The sequence below is a fragment of the Salmo salar genome, chromosome 15 (genome assembly GCF_965601325.2).
Source record: "Salmo salar chromosome 15, fSalSal1, whole genome shotgun sequence".
NCBI lineage: Eukaryota > Metazoa > Chordata > Actinopteri > Salmoniformes > Salmonidae > Salmo > Salmo salar.
The window spans coordinates 101,923,928-101,941,912 of record NC_138305.1 but is presented as its reverse complement, the minus strand read 5'-3'; the positions used below and the strand labels follow the sequence as shown (position 1 = coordinate 101,941,912).

Sequence of the window (17,985 nt, the reverse complement as noted above, 5' to 3'; positions counted from 1 at the left end):
AGAGCAAGAACTGGCATATCTGGTGCAGGTTATGAGGAGGAGATGCACTGCAATACTTAAAGCAGCTGGTGGCCACACCAGATATTGACTGTTACTTTTGATTTTGACCCACCCTTTGTTCAGGGACACATTATTCCATTTCTGTTAGTCACATGTCTGTGGAACTTGTTCAGTTTATGTCTCAGTTGTTGAATCTTACTTTAATACAAATATTTACACATGTTAAGTTTGCTGAAAATAAACGCAGTTGACAGGGAGAGGACGTTTCTTTTTTTGCTGAGTTTATATGCAAATAAATATGAATTGACAGTTCAACTCTCTCGGTTTTCTTTTATTCTGTAATAGGGTTTATTGTAACCATGTGTTCAAGCTAATCAAATGGAAGTTGAATAATACAGCGTAGTGTAAGCTACAATGAAATGCCTACTAGCAACTAAAGCTCTCCTCGTGCAATGATAAACTGGTTCAACAATTTTCAACATTGCACGACACTGGCGCTGTCCTTTCAGCACCAGGAAGTGCGCGCCAATCGCTTAAAACACTTGAATATCTGTTGCCTACGCATGATAGTCCTACTCATCAACTCTTAGTGTAAATAGCAAATGATCTCACAATGGTGCTGGTTTAGTAAAGTTACACCAAAGCTGAATCAATGTCATGCAAGATCACCTAACTAATAATTTTCATTTTACATAAAACAGCATAGCACGGTAGGCCTATAACTTTACTATTACACCAAAAACATCGAATTTATGAGATTTTAGGATGGTTAGTTGAAGCTGAATTGTAGCTTCTTTTTTCCCCTTCTTCTCATGCACCATAGCTGGATATGTACATGAATTGAAACAAAATACAAGGCTAATAGTTTAACACCATCTGCTGTAATTCACTCACAGAACAGTAATTCAAGGACATCTGAATTCATATTCCCATGAAACTCCCGAGAGGCGCAGCCGTCTAAGGCACCGCATCTCAGTGCTAGAGGCGTCACTACAGACCCTGGTTCGATTCCGGGCTGTATCACAACCGGCCCGTGATTGTGAGTCCAATAGGGCAGCGCACAATTGGCCCAGCGTTGTCCGGGTTAGGGGAGGGTTTGGCCGGGGTAGGCAGTCATTGTAAATAAGAATTTGTTCTTAACTCACTTGCCTAGATACATAAATAACATAATTACTAGATCAGTCAAATGATTGGCATGCAGAGGCAGTTTGGACATTTCACTGGTATAACAAATAATGATCATTCAAGATTGAGAGTGATGATGGCCTATTTTGTAATTATGTCTAACTTTGTGATTGAAGGTATTAAAAATATAACATTGAGAAAATATGTGTGGTTATAGTGGCAGACAGAGGATCCGTTTTAAATTCAAGGATGATGCATTCAATTGGAGGATGCATTATGCATATTTATAACGATATAGAATTATATTGTCTAGAATGAAGTATTCAACAGGCTACATCTGTTGATACAAACTTTTTATTTTGTGTTCACTTGACTATAATGACACTACACCCATCGCTGTATATTAGTGTAAGCACAACCTTACAAACAGAAATAATGTGAGGAAAACATTTTATTTACCAACAAATGGGAAAACATAAATACACACGGTAAACAGAAGAAGAAATATTCCATTCCCTTTAATCCACAACTTTTATTTTTTATCCTTGGAATTAATTGAATAGACCACATCTACTAGTGTTTAATGCTGACAGGATCTGGTCCTCATGGTTCTTGGGCATCTACATGGTTAGCTCCTGTAAAAAAGAAACAAACCACTTTATCTACAACTTTACTGTACTGATGGAAATGTGCCTGTCGTCACCTCAGAACATAGCAATCTAAGGTAAAATGTCAATTACACTTGATATTACATTCACAACACAAGTGACAACCAATGAAATATTCTTACCATGATGGCATTAACAATGTCGTTGTTGTTGTTCTTGAGCGCTCGTATAGCCTTCACTCGAGATACGTTGGCTTGTGACATCACCAGCTCAATGTCCTTCACCTCCACGCCAGTCTCATCAACCTGCAAAGCATGATGGAACACAGAAGTGAATTGGGAGGAAGTTGTAATAAATCAATCATTTAGAATGGATTATCATTATATGGGTTGAGCACAATGAGGAAGAGAACTTCTGACGCCATAAATGTATTAATTACTTAAATGTTTCATGATAAAAGTTGAGTAAACATCAGAGGATGTAGGTCCCAGTTCTGACAGAACAGCGATAACCAATCTGGGATCAGGCTTGGTTGGAACCAGTGCGAAGACCTCACCATTAGATAGGTTGGAAAAGTATGTGGACACCTGCTCGTCACACACCTCATTCCAATATGGAGTTGGTCCCCCCTTTCCTGCTATAACAGCCTCCACTGCTTCCATTCAGCCACAAGAGCATTAGTGAGGTCGGGCACTGATGTTGGGCGATTATGCCTGGCTCGCTGACGGCGTTGAAATTCTTCCCAAAGGTGTTTGATTGAGTTGAGGTCAGGGCCCTGTGCAGGCCAGTCAAGTTCTTCCACACCGATTAACAAACCATTTCTGTATGGACCTTGCTTTGTGCACAGGGGCATTGTCATGCTGAAACAGGAAAGGGCCTTCCCCAAACTGTTGCCACAAAGTTGGAAGCACAGAATTGTCTAGAATGTCATTGTATGCTGTAGTGTTAAGATTTCCCTTCACTGGAACTAAGGGGCCTAGCCTGAACCATGAAAAACAGTCCCAGACCATTATTCCTACTCCACCAAACAGTTGGCACAATGCATTCAGGCAGGTAGCGTTCTCCTGGCATCCACCAAACCCAGATTCGTCCATCAAACTGCCAGATAGTGAAGAGTGATTCATCACGCCAGAGAACACGTTTCCACTGCTCCAGAGTCCAATGGCAGCAAGCGTTGCACCACTCCAGCCGACGCTTGGCATGGTGATCTTAGCCTTGTGCGGCTGCTTGGCTATGGAAACCCATTTTATGAAGCTCCCGACAAACAGTTCTTGTGCTGATGTTGCTTCCAGAGGCAGTTTGGAACTCGGTATTGAGTGTTGCAACCGAGGACAGACGATTTTTACAAGCTACGCGCTTCAGCACTCCCATTCTGTGAGCTTGTGTGGCCTACCACTTCGCACCTGAGCCAATCCTTTTTCTGCAGTTTTGATGAAGATCACTCCGCGATACACACAATGCAGCGCACCTAGACATTTCCACTTCACATTAACAGCACTTAAAGTTGACCAGGGCAGCCCTAGCAGGGCACACATTTGACCAACTGACTTGTTGGAAAGGTGCTATCCTATGTGCCACATTGAAAGTCACTGAGCTCTTCAGTAAAGCCATTCTACTGCCAATGTTTGTCTATGGAGATTGCATGGCTGTGTGCTTGATTTTATACACCTGACAGCAGCAGGTGTAGCTGAAATAGCCAAATCCACATACTTGAGTGTGTATGTACACTGCTCAAAAAAATAAAGGGAACACTTAAACAACACATCCTAGATCTGAATGAAAGAAATAATCTTATTAAATACTTTTTTCTTTACATAGTTGAATGTGCTGACAACAAAATCACACAAAAATAATCAATGGAAATCCAATTTATCAACCCGTGGAGGTCTGGATTTGGAGTCACACTCAAAATTAAAGTGGAAAACCACACTACAGGCTGATCCAACTTTGATGTAATGTCATTAAAACAAGTCAAAATGAGGCTCACTAGTGTGTGTGGCCTCCACGTGCCTGTATGACCTCCCTACAACGCCTGGGCATGCTCCTGATGAGGTAGCGGATGGTCTCCTGAGGGATCTCCTCCCAGACCTGGACTAAAGCATCCGCCAACTCCTGGACAGTCTGTGGTGCAACGTGGCGTTGGTGGATGGAGCGAGACATGATGTCCCAGATGTGCTCAATTGGATTCAGGTCTGGGGAACGGGCGGGCCAGTCCATAGCATCAATGCCTTCCTCTAGTAAGAACTGCTGACACACTCCAGCCACATGAGGTCTAGCATTGTCTTGCATTATGAGGAACCCAGGGCCAACCGCACCAGCATATGGTCTCACAAGGGGTCTGAGGATCTCATCTCAGTACCAAATGTCAGTCAGGCTACCGCTAGCGTGCACATGGAGAGCTGTGCGGCCCCCCAAAGAAATGCCACCCCACACCATGACTGACCCACCGCCAAACCGGTCATGCTGGAGGATGTTGCAGGCAGCAGAACGTTCTCCACGGCGTCTCCAGACTCTGTCACATCTGTCACGTGCTCAGTGTGAACCTGCTTTCATCTGTGAAGAGCACAGGGCGCCAGTGGCGAATTTGCCAATCTTGGTGTTCTCTGGCAAATGCCAAACGTCCTGCACGGTGATGGGCTGTAAGCACAACCCCCACCTGTGGATGTCGGGCCCTCATACCACCCTCATGGCGTCTGTTTCTGACCGTTTGAGCAGACACATGCACATTTGTGGCCTGCTGGAGGTCATTTTGCAGGGCTCTGGCAGTGCTCCTCCTGCTCCTCCTTGCACAAAGGTGGAGGTAGCGGTCCTGCTGCTGGGTTGTTGCCCTCCTACAGCCTCCTCCACATCTCCTGATGTACTGGCCTGTCTCCTGGTAGCGCCTCCATGCTCTGGACACTACGCTGACAGACACAGCAAACCTTCTTGCCACAGCTCGCATTGATATGCCATCCTGGATGAGCTGCACTACCTGAGCCACTTGTGTGGGTTGTAGACTCCGTCTCATGCTACCACTAGAGTGAAAGCACCGCCAGCATCCAAAAGTGACAAAAACATCAGCCAGGAAGCATAGGAACTGAGAAGTGGTCTGTGGTCACCACCTGCAGAACCACTCCTTTATTGGGGGTGTCTTGCTTATTGCCTATAATTTCCACCTGTTGTCTATTCCATTTGCACAACAGCATGTGAAATTTATTGTCAATCAGTGTTGCTTCCTAAGTGGACAGTTTGATTTCACAGAAGTGTGATTGACTTGGAGTTACATTGTGTTGTTTAAGTGTTCCCTTTATTTTTTTGAGCAGTGTATATAAGTAGCTAGGTGAGACAATCACACATCACAGTCATTGTAAGTAAATGCTTTCCTTGACCCTCACCTCTTCCTCTTCACTCTCCTCCTGTACTGTGGGCGTCTGTGTGTTCTCCTGGATGCTAGACATTCTGTCTTCTCCCTGGACCTTGAACTTCTCTGCTGCTGCCAGTTGAGCTTGTTGGGACAGGTCCTCAATCTGGAACAAACGGAAATTCACTTTCAGAAAACAGAACTGCAAGAATATTTCAAGCATATCTTGGTATAATTCATAGAGAACTTAACATACTTATGAAATACATGGCTTATAATAGCTTTAAAAAGGCATTTATAAACTATTAGAAAGTATAGCACGTCCCATCTGAAATGAAAAGCTGTACTGTCAAAGCCAACCAAGATGAAATTGATGAATGGTTCTTCTAGCATTTCTGGTTACGACTTAAAATAGCATTATCTGCCTTGGCTTCCCCAAAGACAATGCACATATCTGATATAAAATGGCGTAGATTCCAACCTTAGCCTCTCCGAAAACGATGTATGTGTCAGAGGCAGAGCTCTTGTAGACGTCTGGCTTGGGGATGACAAACAGGATGTTCTTGGACTTCCTGATGGTAACCCTGGTTACGCCCGTCACCTGACGGAGGCCCAGCTTGGACATGGCCTGGTGTTGACAGAGAAGATCACTACATTTTTGTCCACAGAAAACTATAGTAGCTAATCAACATATTGTCTGTAGGGAACACTGTCCAAAGGAAACTGAACTGAAAGTCATTAGAACTGAAAAAAATATGTTTTTACACTGGGTAAAAAAATTATTTCCCATAGACTTAAGAAATAATGCCCTAATAACTTCATGTTTGGGGAATGATGCTTTCATTATGATGGTACTTCAAAACAATGTGTCATATAGCAGCTCATTTTCAGCACCTCAAGAGTAAAAAAAGTCATCTGATTAATAAAATCATTAGAAGTAGCTGGTCCATGGCAGCTGGTCCAGAGCAAAAGTTGAAAACAGGGCTTTCGGAGGTATACAAATGGGTTTTGAGAAAGAAAAAGTGGTTGTTGTGCTTGTGGCCAATTCAAGGTACTCTAGGAACATGTGAATGAACATAACCGACCTTTCTAGCTTTCTTTTCACTTCTACTTTGTTTGGCTTTGCTGACTGGCTCCTCGTCGATCTCAGCTGCTGCAGCAAGCTGAGGAGAGAACAACAGGTTTGTAAAAATCACTTATTCTGTAAGTTGGACACATTTATCAGTAGGTTGTCATTTATCGTCATGACTCATGTACTAGAGGCACCTCTGCAGAGGGGTCACTAGCTGGCACAACCACAGTCAGAAAATCTGATGTTAAACCTAACCTTAACCACACCCTAATGCCTAACCCTAACCTTAACCACACTGCTAACCCTAATGCCTAACCATAACCACACTAAACCCTAATGCCAAACCCTAAATTAAGACCAAAAAGCAAAACATTACTTTTACGATATACAGGGGGTACCGGTACAGAGTCAATGTGCAGGGGCACCGGTGTCAAGGTAATATGTACATGTAGGTAGAGTAATTAAAGTGACTATGCATACATAATAACAGAGAGAAGCAGCAGCGTCTCGGGGGGGAGGGGCAATGAAAATAGTCTGGGTAGCCATTTGATTAGATGTTCAGGAGTCTTATGGCTTGGGGGTAGAAGCTATTTAGGAGCCTCTTGGACCTAGACTTGGCGCTCCGGTACCACTTGCCATTTGGTAGCAGAGAGAACAGTCTATGATTAGGGTGGCTGGAGTCGTACACACTGCCCTCCGTAGTGCCTTGCGGTCGGAGGCTGGGCAGTTGCCATAACAGGCAGTGATGCAACCGATCAGGATGTTCGATGGTGCAGCTGTAAAACCCTTTGAGGATCTGAGGAACCATGCCAAATCTTTTCAGTGCCAGCATCGGTCTCTGGTGGTATGTAGACAGCTATGAAAAATACAGATGAAAACTCTCTAGGTAGATAGTGTGGTCTACAGCTTATCCTGAGATCCTCTACCTCAGGCGAGCAAAACCTCAAGACTTCCTTAGATATCGCGCACCAGCTGTTGTTTACATACAGTTGAAGTCGGAAGTTTACATACACATAGGTTGGAAACATTAAAACTCGTTTTTCAACCACTTCACAAATTTCTTGTTAAACTATAGTTTTGACAAGTCGGTTAGGACATCTACTTTGCGCATGACAACTCATTTTTCCAACAATTGTTCACAGACAGATTACTTCACTATCACAATTCCAGTGGGTCAGAAGTTCACATACACTAAGTTGAAGTGCCTTTAAACAGCTTGGAAAATTGTAGACCTCCACAAGTATGGTTCATCCTTGGGAGCAATTTCCAAATACCTGAAGGTACCACGTTCATATGTACAAACAATAGTATGCAAGTATAAACACCATGGGACCACACAGCCATCATACCGCTCAGGAAGGAGACGCGTTCTGTCTCCTAGAGATGAACGTACTTTGGTGCGAAAAGTGCAAATCAATCCCAGAACAGCAGCAAAGGACCTCATGAAGATGCTGGAGGAAACAGGTACAAAAGTATCTATATCCACAGTAAAACAAGTCCTATATCGACATAACCTGAAAGGCTGCTCAGCAAGGAAGAAGCCATTGCTCCAAACCCACCATGAAAAAGCCAGACTACGGTTTGCAACTGCACATGGGGACAAAGATCGTACTTCTTGGAGAAATGTCCTCTGGTCTGATGAAACAAAAATAGAACTGTTTGGCCATAATGACCATCGTTATGTTTGGAGGAAAAAGGGGGAGGCTTGCAAGCCAAAGAACACCATCCCAACCGTGAAGCACGGGGGTGGCAGCATCATGTTGTGCGGGTGCTTTGCTGCAGGAGGGGCTGGTGCACTTCACAAAATAGAAGGCATCATGAGGAAGAGAAATTAAGTGGCTATATTGAAGCAACATCAGTCAGGAAGTTAAAGCTTGGTCGCAAATGGGTCTTCCAAATGGACAATGACCAAGCAAACTTCTAAAGTTGTGCCAAAATGGCTTAAGGACAAAGTCAAGGTATTGGAGTGGCCATCAAAGCCCTGAACTCAATAGAAAAAGTGTGTGCGAGTAAGGAGGCCTACATACCTGACTTAGTTACACCAGCTCTGTCAGGAGGAATGGGCCAAAATTCACCCAACTTATTGTGGGAAGCTTGTGGAAGGCTACCCGAAAACATTTGACCCAAGTTAAACAATTTAAAGGCAATGCTACCAAATACTAATTGAGTGTATGTAAACTTCTGACCCACTAGGAATGTGATGAAAGAAATAAAAGCTTAAATAAATCACTCTCTCTACTATTATCCTGACATTTCACAGTCTTAAAATAAAGTGGTGATCCTAACTGACCTAAGACAGGGAATTTTTACTAGGATTAAATGTCAGGAATTGTGAAAAACTGAGTTTAAATGTATTTGGCTAAGTTGTATGTAAACTTCCGACGTCAACTGTATATGCATAGGCCCCCGCCTCGTGTCTTACCAAAGGCTGCTGTTCTGTCGAGAGAGTGTATAACCTGCCGGCTGTATGTTCTTAATGTCGTCGTTCAGCCAAGACTCAGTAAAACATAAGATATTACAGTTAATGTCCCATTGGTAGGATATACGTGCTTTCAGCTCATCCCATTTATTTTCCAGCGATTGAACATCCGCTAGCAGGATGGAAAGCAAGGGCAGATTAGCCACCTGTCGCTCTAGTTCTGCCTCCAGGGCAAGATTCATGACAAACCTGCCATTTATCAACTGTACAACTAATAAACAACTGATTGAGACAGGGGCCAAATTGTCAAAAGTTAACAGGTGGTTGTGTTAAGTATATTATGGTCAAAATCAAGTTAATAAAAAAGGGGATACACAATCTATTTATTTACAAGAGGGATTCCCCCCCCTCGACTTGACCGCCTGGGTGTAGGGGAGCAGCCCCCCCTGCTGGCCAATGGCCACACTGTACCTGTGCCTGCTGTGTCTGTGTTGAGTCCTGCTCCTCCAAGTCTGGTACGGACTCATCACTGTCGGAATCTGTGCCAGACCCTAGACACCACCAGATACATTCAATTAGAACATGGAACATGTCACAACATATCACAAAATCAGTTTTTTAGTATAACATAAACAAAATAATTTACGTAAGCAGAAAAGGCATCTATAAGGAAATGTAATTATGTGGTAATATAAGGAGTCAACTTGGTTACAAACACATTCATACACTTCCCTGGGACAGTTGCAGGACATTAGTTTGGGAAATGCTGCACAAATACAGAGGTCTCACTGATTTGAAAATGAGGTCGCGAGAGAAACTGAAATAAAATACTTTGCGCTTGGTTCATAGAACCGCGGTTACGTGAGTAACCTCCGATAGCCACTAGACATGGTTGTAATAAACAGAGCGTTTTCTGTTTTCTTCCCAAAAAATCATCTCTGTTTTGAACGGTTTAAGCTACAAAATATTATGACACCATCAATGAAAGATAAGACTCTCAGGAACATGGACGCGTCTTCTGTTTCCTTCTACAGTGCCCAAAAGCGACAGGACACAGAACAGAGTGGACAAGACCAGGCACTTAATCACACTTGGGGGAAAAGACCATCAATGACATTTTCTACACCAATCATACAAAACTTCCCATTTCCTTTCTGATGCATTTCACTTCAAACCATACTTCCTTCAGATATAATTTTTGGCAGTACTTCAATCAGACTGATTTGTAATAAACGGTCATTGCCCCAATAAAATGAAATTATATAAAAATGGGGTTGCTGGACAAAAAAAAGAAAAGTTTGAGGTTGGCCCCTGGGTGTAGGAAAACAAGTCAAATACACATTTTGCCATTGGTCAGGTTTTGGTCAGCACTAAATGGTTGCTACTACAGAAGCCAAGCAAAGGGTGGATTTTCTAGAGTGAGGATGAACCAAACATAGACTGTAGGTATAAAGGTAGTTAAGACAACCATTCACATAAGCATTAATACATCCCACTACGACAGAAAGTGTGGTCTGAGGAGAAATATATATTTTTTTATTTTATTTAATTCAGCATAAGAGACCCTCACAATGGTCTATATTTTACCTGCTGTAAAAAAAAAAAACATTCAACAAAATCCTGTTAGTACAATGTCGGTGACTGAACAAAGTCTTACATTTTACCCCAATGTATTCAATGAAGAAACTTCTAAATGATGCATACTACTATTGTTAGTGACACTTTAAAATTGCCAAGCGAAGCAGGCCAATGTGGATTCATAATACCCTTCTTGTTGTTGACCACTGGCTTTACCACAATGGGCTCTGGATCTGGTGGGGGATCAGTAGGGCTGGGCGATATGGCCAAAATATTATATCACAGTATTCATTTAAAAAAAACAATAATAAGACAGTATTTTTAGTTTCTGAATAATAAAAGAAGTTGTACATTTGCTTTATGAGTAGTGAGTGATCCTAAAGTGGCAACACATACATTCTAAGTGATTTCGATGAGTCTTTCTCCATTCTGATTATTTTATACTGTTCAATTCAACCAAAACAAATTTCAGCACTTATAATTTCTGCATTTCCTGCATTCAATTGCAGCGGTGGAAAAAGTACCCAATTGTCATACTTGAGTAAAAGTAAAGAAACGTTAACAGAAAATTACTGAAGTAAATGTCACCCAGTAAAATACTACTTGAGTAAAAGTCTAAAAAGTATGGTTTAAAAATATACTTAAGTCATCAAAAGTAAAATTGATAAAAATGTACTTAATTTCAAATTCCTTATATTAAGCAAATCAGATGGCACCATTTTCTTGTTTATTCATGGATAGCCAGGGGCACACTCCAACACAACTTACAAACAAAGAATGTGTTTAGTGAGTCCTCCAGATCAGAGGCTGTTCTCTTGACAAGTGCGTGAATTAGACTATTTTTCTGTCCTGCTACACATTCAAAATGTAACGAGTACTTTTAGGTGTCAGGGAAAGTGTATGGAGTAAAATGTACAGTTTCTTTAGGAATTTTGTGAAGTAAAAGTTGTCAAAAAAAAATGTTTGTAAAGTTACCAAAAATGACTTAAGTAGTACTTTAAAGTATTGTTACTTAACTTCTTTACACCTCTGCTCTATTGAGAATGTCCACACTACCACATAGTGCTGCACGACATTGGCAAATAATCTAGGACTTATTTTTAAACCAAATGTTGCAATTGTGATTTTACTTTACGAATTAGAGCTAAACTGTTGGAATCATGGAAATAGAATGACTATTCTAATTCTATAGTTAGAATATAATAGTGGGAACTTTGAATACAGTGTTGTTTGAGATGGCATTTTAATTAATTGCCAGGGAGGAGTTATTGTGACAGGGTAGGAACTAAAGTGTTGATAAGTGTTTCCTAGGGGACCCTATAAGCTTTGGCTAAATTGCATGTTCTCTCTTAGCTACTTCATGTAGCTAACATATTCTTGCTTTGCATTTTCCTCTTTGATTTAGAAGATACTGCTGCACAAACATGCTGATTCAGGTCTACACCGTCACTGGTATTATCAGACTGTACTAGCTAGCTATGTTTGCTCTTACTCAGTACATTTATTAACAAGCTAGCTATTAATGGCTAACAATTAGGGTCTCACAAGATTTAGAGCAACTTGCTAAGAAAAGAAACTTGCTGTTTGCTAATGTAAGAAACACAAACTAATAGTGTTATTATAGAACTCTAGTGGATTTATATTAAGAAGCAACAATGCTGTTTTCTATTTGCACGTGCTGCATCGACCATGCAGACTAAACGCAAGTGTCCCGTGGTTGAGGAACATCAAATGCGCCCCTTGAATTGACAGGGGTGTGGCTTGGTCTATGTGGCAAGTGGCACGGAGAAAAAGAGCGGAGAGAGACGACTCAAGTAGTGAAGTAAACTATAAAAATTGACATTACACATGACGTATCACATTGAACAAACCAAAACATTCAAATACCGGTATAGAAGGTAAGTATATCATAAAGTACGGCATACCGCCCAGCCCTAGGGTTCAGTGATAAAGATGGAGGTGATGGAAGGAGGGGGACTCCACTGGTGTGGGTCGATGGGGGAATACGGGTGAGCCGCTGCCAGTTTCGTCTAGTGGAATCAGAGGGGTGACATGGACAGGGGATAGCCTGGGAGAAGACGCTCAAGGTGCTGGTGGTTTAGGAGGGACAAACACCTCCACACCAGTGGGGCCAGTAAGGAGTTTCCTTATCAAATGGAGATGGAGGAAACTGGAGTACAGTGGGAATATTTTCAACAGCAGGAGGCTCAGTAGCAGAAGCTTGGAGAGAGGCAACAGAGGCAGCAGCAGGCATATCAACCTGCTTCTCAGCTGGTTATTCAGCAGCCACGTCTACAGACACCTCTTCAGCTCTGTTGTCAACTGCTGCAGACTCACAGGGCAGTTCAGCCTTCACAACAGAAGCCTCAGCAGATACAGCTGTAGCCTTATGCACCTGGTCCTTTGCTTGACCTTCTGTAGCTCTCACGGTGGGGGGCAAAGCAGTGGAGAATGACATAGGTGCAGGAGCAGCATGTTCGCAAAACACTTTAAAAAGAGAAAGGGCAGGCTTTAACAGGCGACGTAGCCAATGGAACAGCCGTCACTTCTGACAATGAGGCCTGAACTGGAAAGGCAGTAGGTTTAGTGGTTGTGGAATTCTCTGGATGGACAACTTCAGCCTTGGAGGCTATTACAGCTATGGCAGGAGGTGCTGGGGAAAAGAGGACAGCGTCTTCAGTTAGCAGGCTGGCGGCAGTGACATCCACTTGCTGATCGTACGAGGCAGAGGATAGTTCCGGTGAGGATAGGAATGGAAAGGGGTTTATGAATGTGTGAAGCTGCACCAGTGGTGTCTGGGGCCCTCTCAGACACGGTGGGAGAGAATTGGTCTGGCATTAACTGGGGCCCTCTCAGACACGGTGGGAGAGAAATGGTCTGGCATTAACTGGGGCCCTCTCAGACACGGTGGGAGAGAATTGGTCTGGCATTAACTGGGGCCCTCTCAGACACGGTGGGAGAGAATTGGTCTGGCATTAACTGGGGCAGCGTGGTTAGAGTTGGCTGGTAGTAGAGCGTCAGGTAACAGCACAATATTGTTAGAGTCAGTTGGCAGCGTCAGCCAGAGGGACAGGTTTAGTAGAACATTAGACCTAGTAAACCTCTCATTATTCCCTGGCTGCTCAGATTTTATTACCTTGGGTTGTGGGGTGGCCTGGTCCTTGCCACCAAAATGAGAGCCGACAGGGTGCGAAGCCAAGGGTGAAGAGGGGGTAGTGGAGGAGCAGTAAAGAGTGGCGAGAGACTTAGGAGAGGAGGTAGGGTTGGTTGGAGATGGGCGCTTGGTGTCAAAAGAAGGCACAGCTTTGGGCGAAGAGGACAGAGGAGGCATGGTCCCACTTTAAGTCTTGTTAGTTTAGGGGGCTAGGGGGTCTGGTAGAAGAGCACAGGGTAAAGGAGTAGAGGAACTTGGAAGCAGAGTCTAAAGGGAAGACAGGATGTCAGTTGGATTTGGACGACAGTGACAATGTCATAAGAACATTTTGAATGTTTGCCCTAGTAGACTAACAGCAGCTAACGAGGATCCATAATCAATACAAATGTCAAAGACAAAATCCGACTAGTCGGTGCAAAAACATTGTCACACTATACAGCGATTGACAACATAAGAGAATGTGCAATCTCAAGAACTACAATATTCACATTTTTGCATTTAGCAGATGTAGAGTTAGAGCAAGTAAGGGGGGAAGTTAAGTGTGTGTGTTAGTTCACAAAAGTGGCAACGCATATTAGATGCACTTAACTCACAACAGTAAAAAAAAGCACACTGTCAACAGGCAAAAAACATGGAGGGACATACAGATTATAGTGCACTGCAACGCAAACTACTAAGCAAACTACTAGCAAGGACAACCTGCTTCTAAAAAAGTGTTATACATTTCCTAAAAGACAGACCGACAGTACAGTAGTCAAAACGACCCTGTGCCAGACTGGCAAAAACCTGACGGATGGTTCAGGTGATTTACAAAGGGGACGGTGTCATTCAATACATTTAGAATTGTGTAGTTGGTAATCATTGAAAGTCCCAAGTTTAGACCGAAAAAGGTGACCCTTTCAGAAAGAACATTGCTGATTCCTTAATGCTTAAGGGGAAACACCACTTAAACATTTTAACCAACCAAATTGGCATAAGAAAAGCACCTAGAGGGACAGTTTTCATTAAGTTGTAATAAATGTAACCCACCTGAATGAATAGCAAATGACCTGGAATGACCATTAACATCATTAGTCTGGACCTTCACCTTGGGTTCCTCGCTCTGACTGGCCTTTTCGTTTTGTTGGACTGCAACGCTCACAACCTCAGGGGCTTCAACCACTTCAGGTGGCATCAGATATTCTGAAGCAGTTTCTTGCTCTTCCGTGGTGGCTTCAGAAACTGGCACTACTTGCCGAGCTTGTGCTTCAACAGCAACCTTTGGCACTTCAACAGTTGGCTCATCTTCCTCAGCGGTCCCCCTGTCTTCCTCTGGCACAGCAGTAGGTTGGTCTTGGGTTGTTGGTTCTTCTTTAACAGGGCTTACAATCTCTTCTTCATTCAGCTTGTCCTTAACCTTCTCAGTGTAATCTTCAACTGCTTCGGCAGCTACAGTGGGGTTTGGAGCAGCCATTTCCTTGGTAACCTCAAGTAGTGAAACTGGTTTGTCGATACAACTCCCATCGACTCTCAACACTGGGAATCCAGGAAAAGAGTAGGAGTAGAAAGGGGAAGTAGAAAGAGTAGGGGGGAGTCACAGCGACATTAAAAGCTGCAACCCATGTTGGGAAACATTTTTTTTTTTTAAAGTGGGATACTGTTCCAAACGATGGAGTGAGAGAGTCTCTCTCCTTAAGAATAACCATATGCGAATCAAAACTGGGGCTGAATTTAGTTCAAATTCATCTTAACAAGAAATTGGAGAAACCAATACTCCTGTTGAGAAACAACAACTCCTAAAACATGTACTAATGGAACTACAATACACGTGATGTTTCTACACACAGAAGAACGGTAAAATGTAGACCACCAAGTTGTGCATGATGAGCCCAATGTGAGTCTAATCGGTGACAGTATAAACCATGAGTCTTTGTGAGAGTGTTTGTGACAGAGATAATTAATATTTGTATTCCCCTACCAGTCTAATCATGCAGTGCCCCGCATTCAAGTGAAACACCATGGGACCCATCATCTTTCAGTACACAGACTGAAGAAACAAGCACTAAATATAGGGTCAATAAGGCTATTCATTCAAACAATGTGATAACTACTCATCATAAGGGAAGAAAGTGAAGGAGGAAATTAAACGAACATGCTTTACCTTGTGTAATATTTTAGCTAGATCAGCCAGAAAGTGTACGGAAAGTAAGATTGATGAAAGATGTAGCTGAATGTAGAGCAGTTGAGGAACCGTTGAATTGTTCATACTAAATGAAAATGCTCCAGTAGACTGGTGATTCACAAGCCATTTTACAATAAATATTACAGATTATATTTAACATTAGGCCTACACTATTGTGAATGGATAATGACCACTGGTAATCCAAGCATATAGCACATTGTCCATTGAAAATAAAAATTATCCAGTAATTTAGCAAATATTTCTTACTGATAAAATTCATAGCTCAGATTCTGAAAACTGTCATTCGTGAGGACATCACTATGCTTTCTCATTGCCTTTTTGAATAGGTCTTCGCCACAGACATTTTGCAGTCTGTTTTTTGGAGACAGATTATGTTCCATGCAAGACACCACAAGAAAAAGTATCATGGCGTATTAGTTTGTTCATTACACCCCAGTCCCAAGACAAAACTCATACAGTGCAGGTGAGTACAGTAGAAAGAAACCTCATAAAGTATAGGTGAGTACAGTAGATGTTTAAGAGTCCAGGAAACCAAAACAAACCCTGTTGGATTCTATGTTAGAGTTTACGTGAGATTACACGCACAAGGTTTGGTCTAGTATGATCAGAGTAAAGAAATGCTATATTGAGAAAAGAGAAACCGATTGTTTAGTAATTTTGCTGTTGAGTTCCTGGACCCCATATGTGGAAAAACATATCATGCCAGGTCAAGAGACAGCCTCGAGGACTGTACAGACACATTGAGAAATGTAGATATGATACTAACCAGTCTCTGCCTGTGACTGTTGCAGCTCCATTGCTGGGACTGTCTCTGTGATGGTTTCACCTGGCATGTCTGTCAACAAACACATTTGGAGTCCACAGAAATATTACCAGTCAATTCTGTACTCTGATGAACAACAGCAGGAATCCCCCTACTTGTAAAATGTGTGGTCGACCACCACCAACCCTTCTAGTCAAGACAAAAACCTAGCATCCACACAAAATTATTGGTCAATTTAAACAGACATAAGCAATTTAGAGGTTATTGGCTAGTCTTGCTCAGACAGCTATGTGGAAATCCTGGCAGGTAACGTTAGTCATTCAATAGCAAAACCTCTGGTCAGAGTAAAGAGTGTAATAATGTCTAAATGTGACTGAAATGGGTAACAGGTTTGGCTAAGATGTGTTTGGATGGGCCAAGACATGACAAGCTGTGAAATATGGAACAACTAAACGGTGTAACTTGAGCGTAACTCTGTCATACATGAACACGATAAAACACTGCAGAGGTAATAACTAAAAAAGCTAACTACAGTAACTTGAGGTCTTATAAATGAAAATTGTTATAACTGCCTGGAATATAACCTAGAATTTCATGATGCAATACAAGGTATGGGGCAAACTGCTGATTTAGCTAGCTAGCTAGCTATCCAACTGGCTTGTTAACAAGTTCACTTGTTTGCTTGCTAGTTAGCTATCTCACTTTATTCACACGCTTGTTGCACATTTAAGTAGATGGCCATCTCACACCCTATGGAATGTTTAATAGTGTATTATGTACAAATGTTATTTGGAAACTAGCTAAAAGAAACACAGCTAGCTCACGTTGGTTTAGAGACAAGAGACTGGCGTTGTTAGTTAGCTTGCTAGCGAAATCATACGAGATGATAACCATAAAATGTGAATTCCTCAGTAATACCAAACTTAAGAATACCTATTTACGATAACTAACACATATAATGGCACACAATTCTAAGTTAGATGTCGACAGATTGTCACGAGAAATACTTACTGTGATAGGAGTGTAGATCTAAGATGGGTGTTAAAAAGAACTACAAGTACCAGAACGAGAAATAACTGACTCAACTTCCGGATTTATGCAACTAACACTCTTGGAATTAGAATACAGCGACAAAATTCGGATGGGTATAGTTTGTGGAACGTTCCAACAGGAATCTGTTCCAAAAACTTTGTAAATAACAAGTTTGTCAACAACTAACGCATATAAAGTTGTATAGCGGCAGAATAAGATACCAGGTAGGGAGTGGGCTATTTCATTAAGTTTTTCACTTACCACGTTTATTCTGGAAAATGCCTGTCCTCACTATGGCAGCCTATGGACAAACATTAAGAATAAGCTACGTGGGAGTTGATGCCTATTAGTCAGCAAGTTGAATTGATCATGCTACTTTGTATGCGTTGATTGTTGGCAACCGTGTACTTTATGACGTTTTTGGAACAGATGCCTATTTGAATGTTCCACAAATTATACCCACCCACAAACTACTACCCTAATATCGGTTTAACCCAGAACTAAAGTATTGTGTAATTGGTCAGTACCATTTCTGTTTACATAGTTTCAGCAGGAGAGGCGGCTCATAATAATGGCTGGAAACCATGTTTAATGTAGTATATATCATTCCACAGATTCCGCTCCAGCGATTACCATGAGCTCGTCCTCACCAATTAAGGTGCCACCAACCTCCTGTGGTAGTTTGTCCACAAGACCTTGAACTAACTTTAGA

General features: G+C 42.1%; 1 protein-coding gene across 4 annotated transcripts; it reads right to left on the bottom strand.

The window, feature by feature from the left end:
• Nucleotides 1-1,558: 1,558 nt before the first annotated feature.
• Nucleotides 1,559-17,352, bottom strand: LOC106572697 (nascent polypeptide-associated complex subunit alpha). 4 transcript variants are annotated; one of them, XM_014147085.3, is made up of 9 exons: nt 17,253-17,352; nt 16,245-16,313; nt 14,326-14,811; nt 9,036-9,115; nt 6,159-6,236; nt 5,555-5,701; nt 5,108-5,239; nt 1,916-2,038; nt 1,559-1,760 (listed from the first exon to the last, which is right to left on the bottom strand). In XM_014147085.3, the coding sequence occupies exons 2-9, from the start codon at nt 16,309-16,311 to the stop codon at nt 1,746-1,748; spliced, it is 1,128 nt and encodes a 375-aa protein (XP_014002560.1). In that variant the 5' UTR covers nt 16,312-16,313; nt 17,253-17,352; the 3' UTR covers nt 1,559-1,745. The 4 variants fall into 4 exon arrangements, with proteins under 4 accessions (XP_014002560.1, XP_014002562.1, XP_082818354.1 ...); XM_014147087.3 differs by lacking the exon at nt 14,326-14,811 and having other exon boundaries at nt 17,253-17,345; XM_082962228.1 differs by lacking the exon at nt 17,253-17,352 and having other exon boundaries at nt 16,245-16,329.
• Nucleotides 17,353-17,985: the final 633 nt, after the last annotated feature.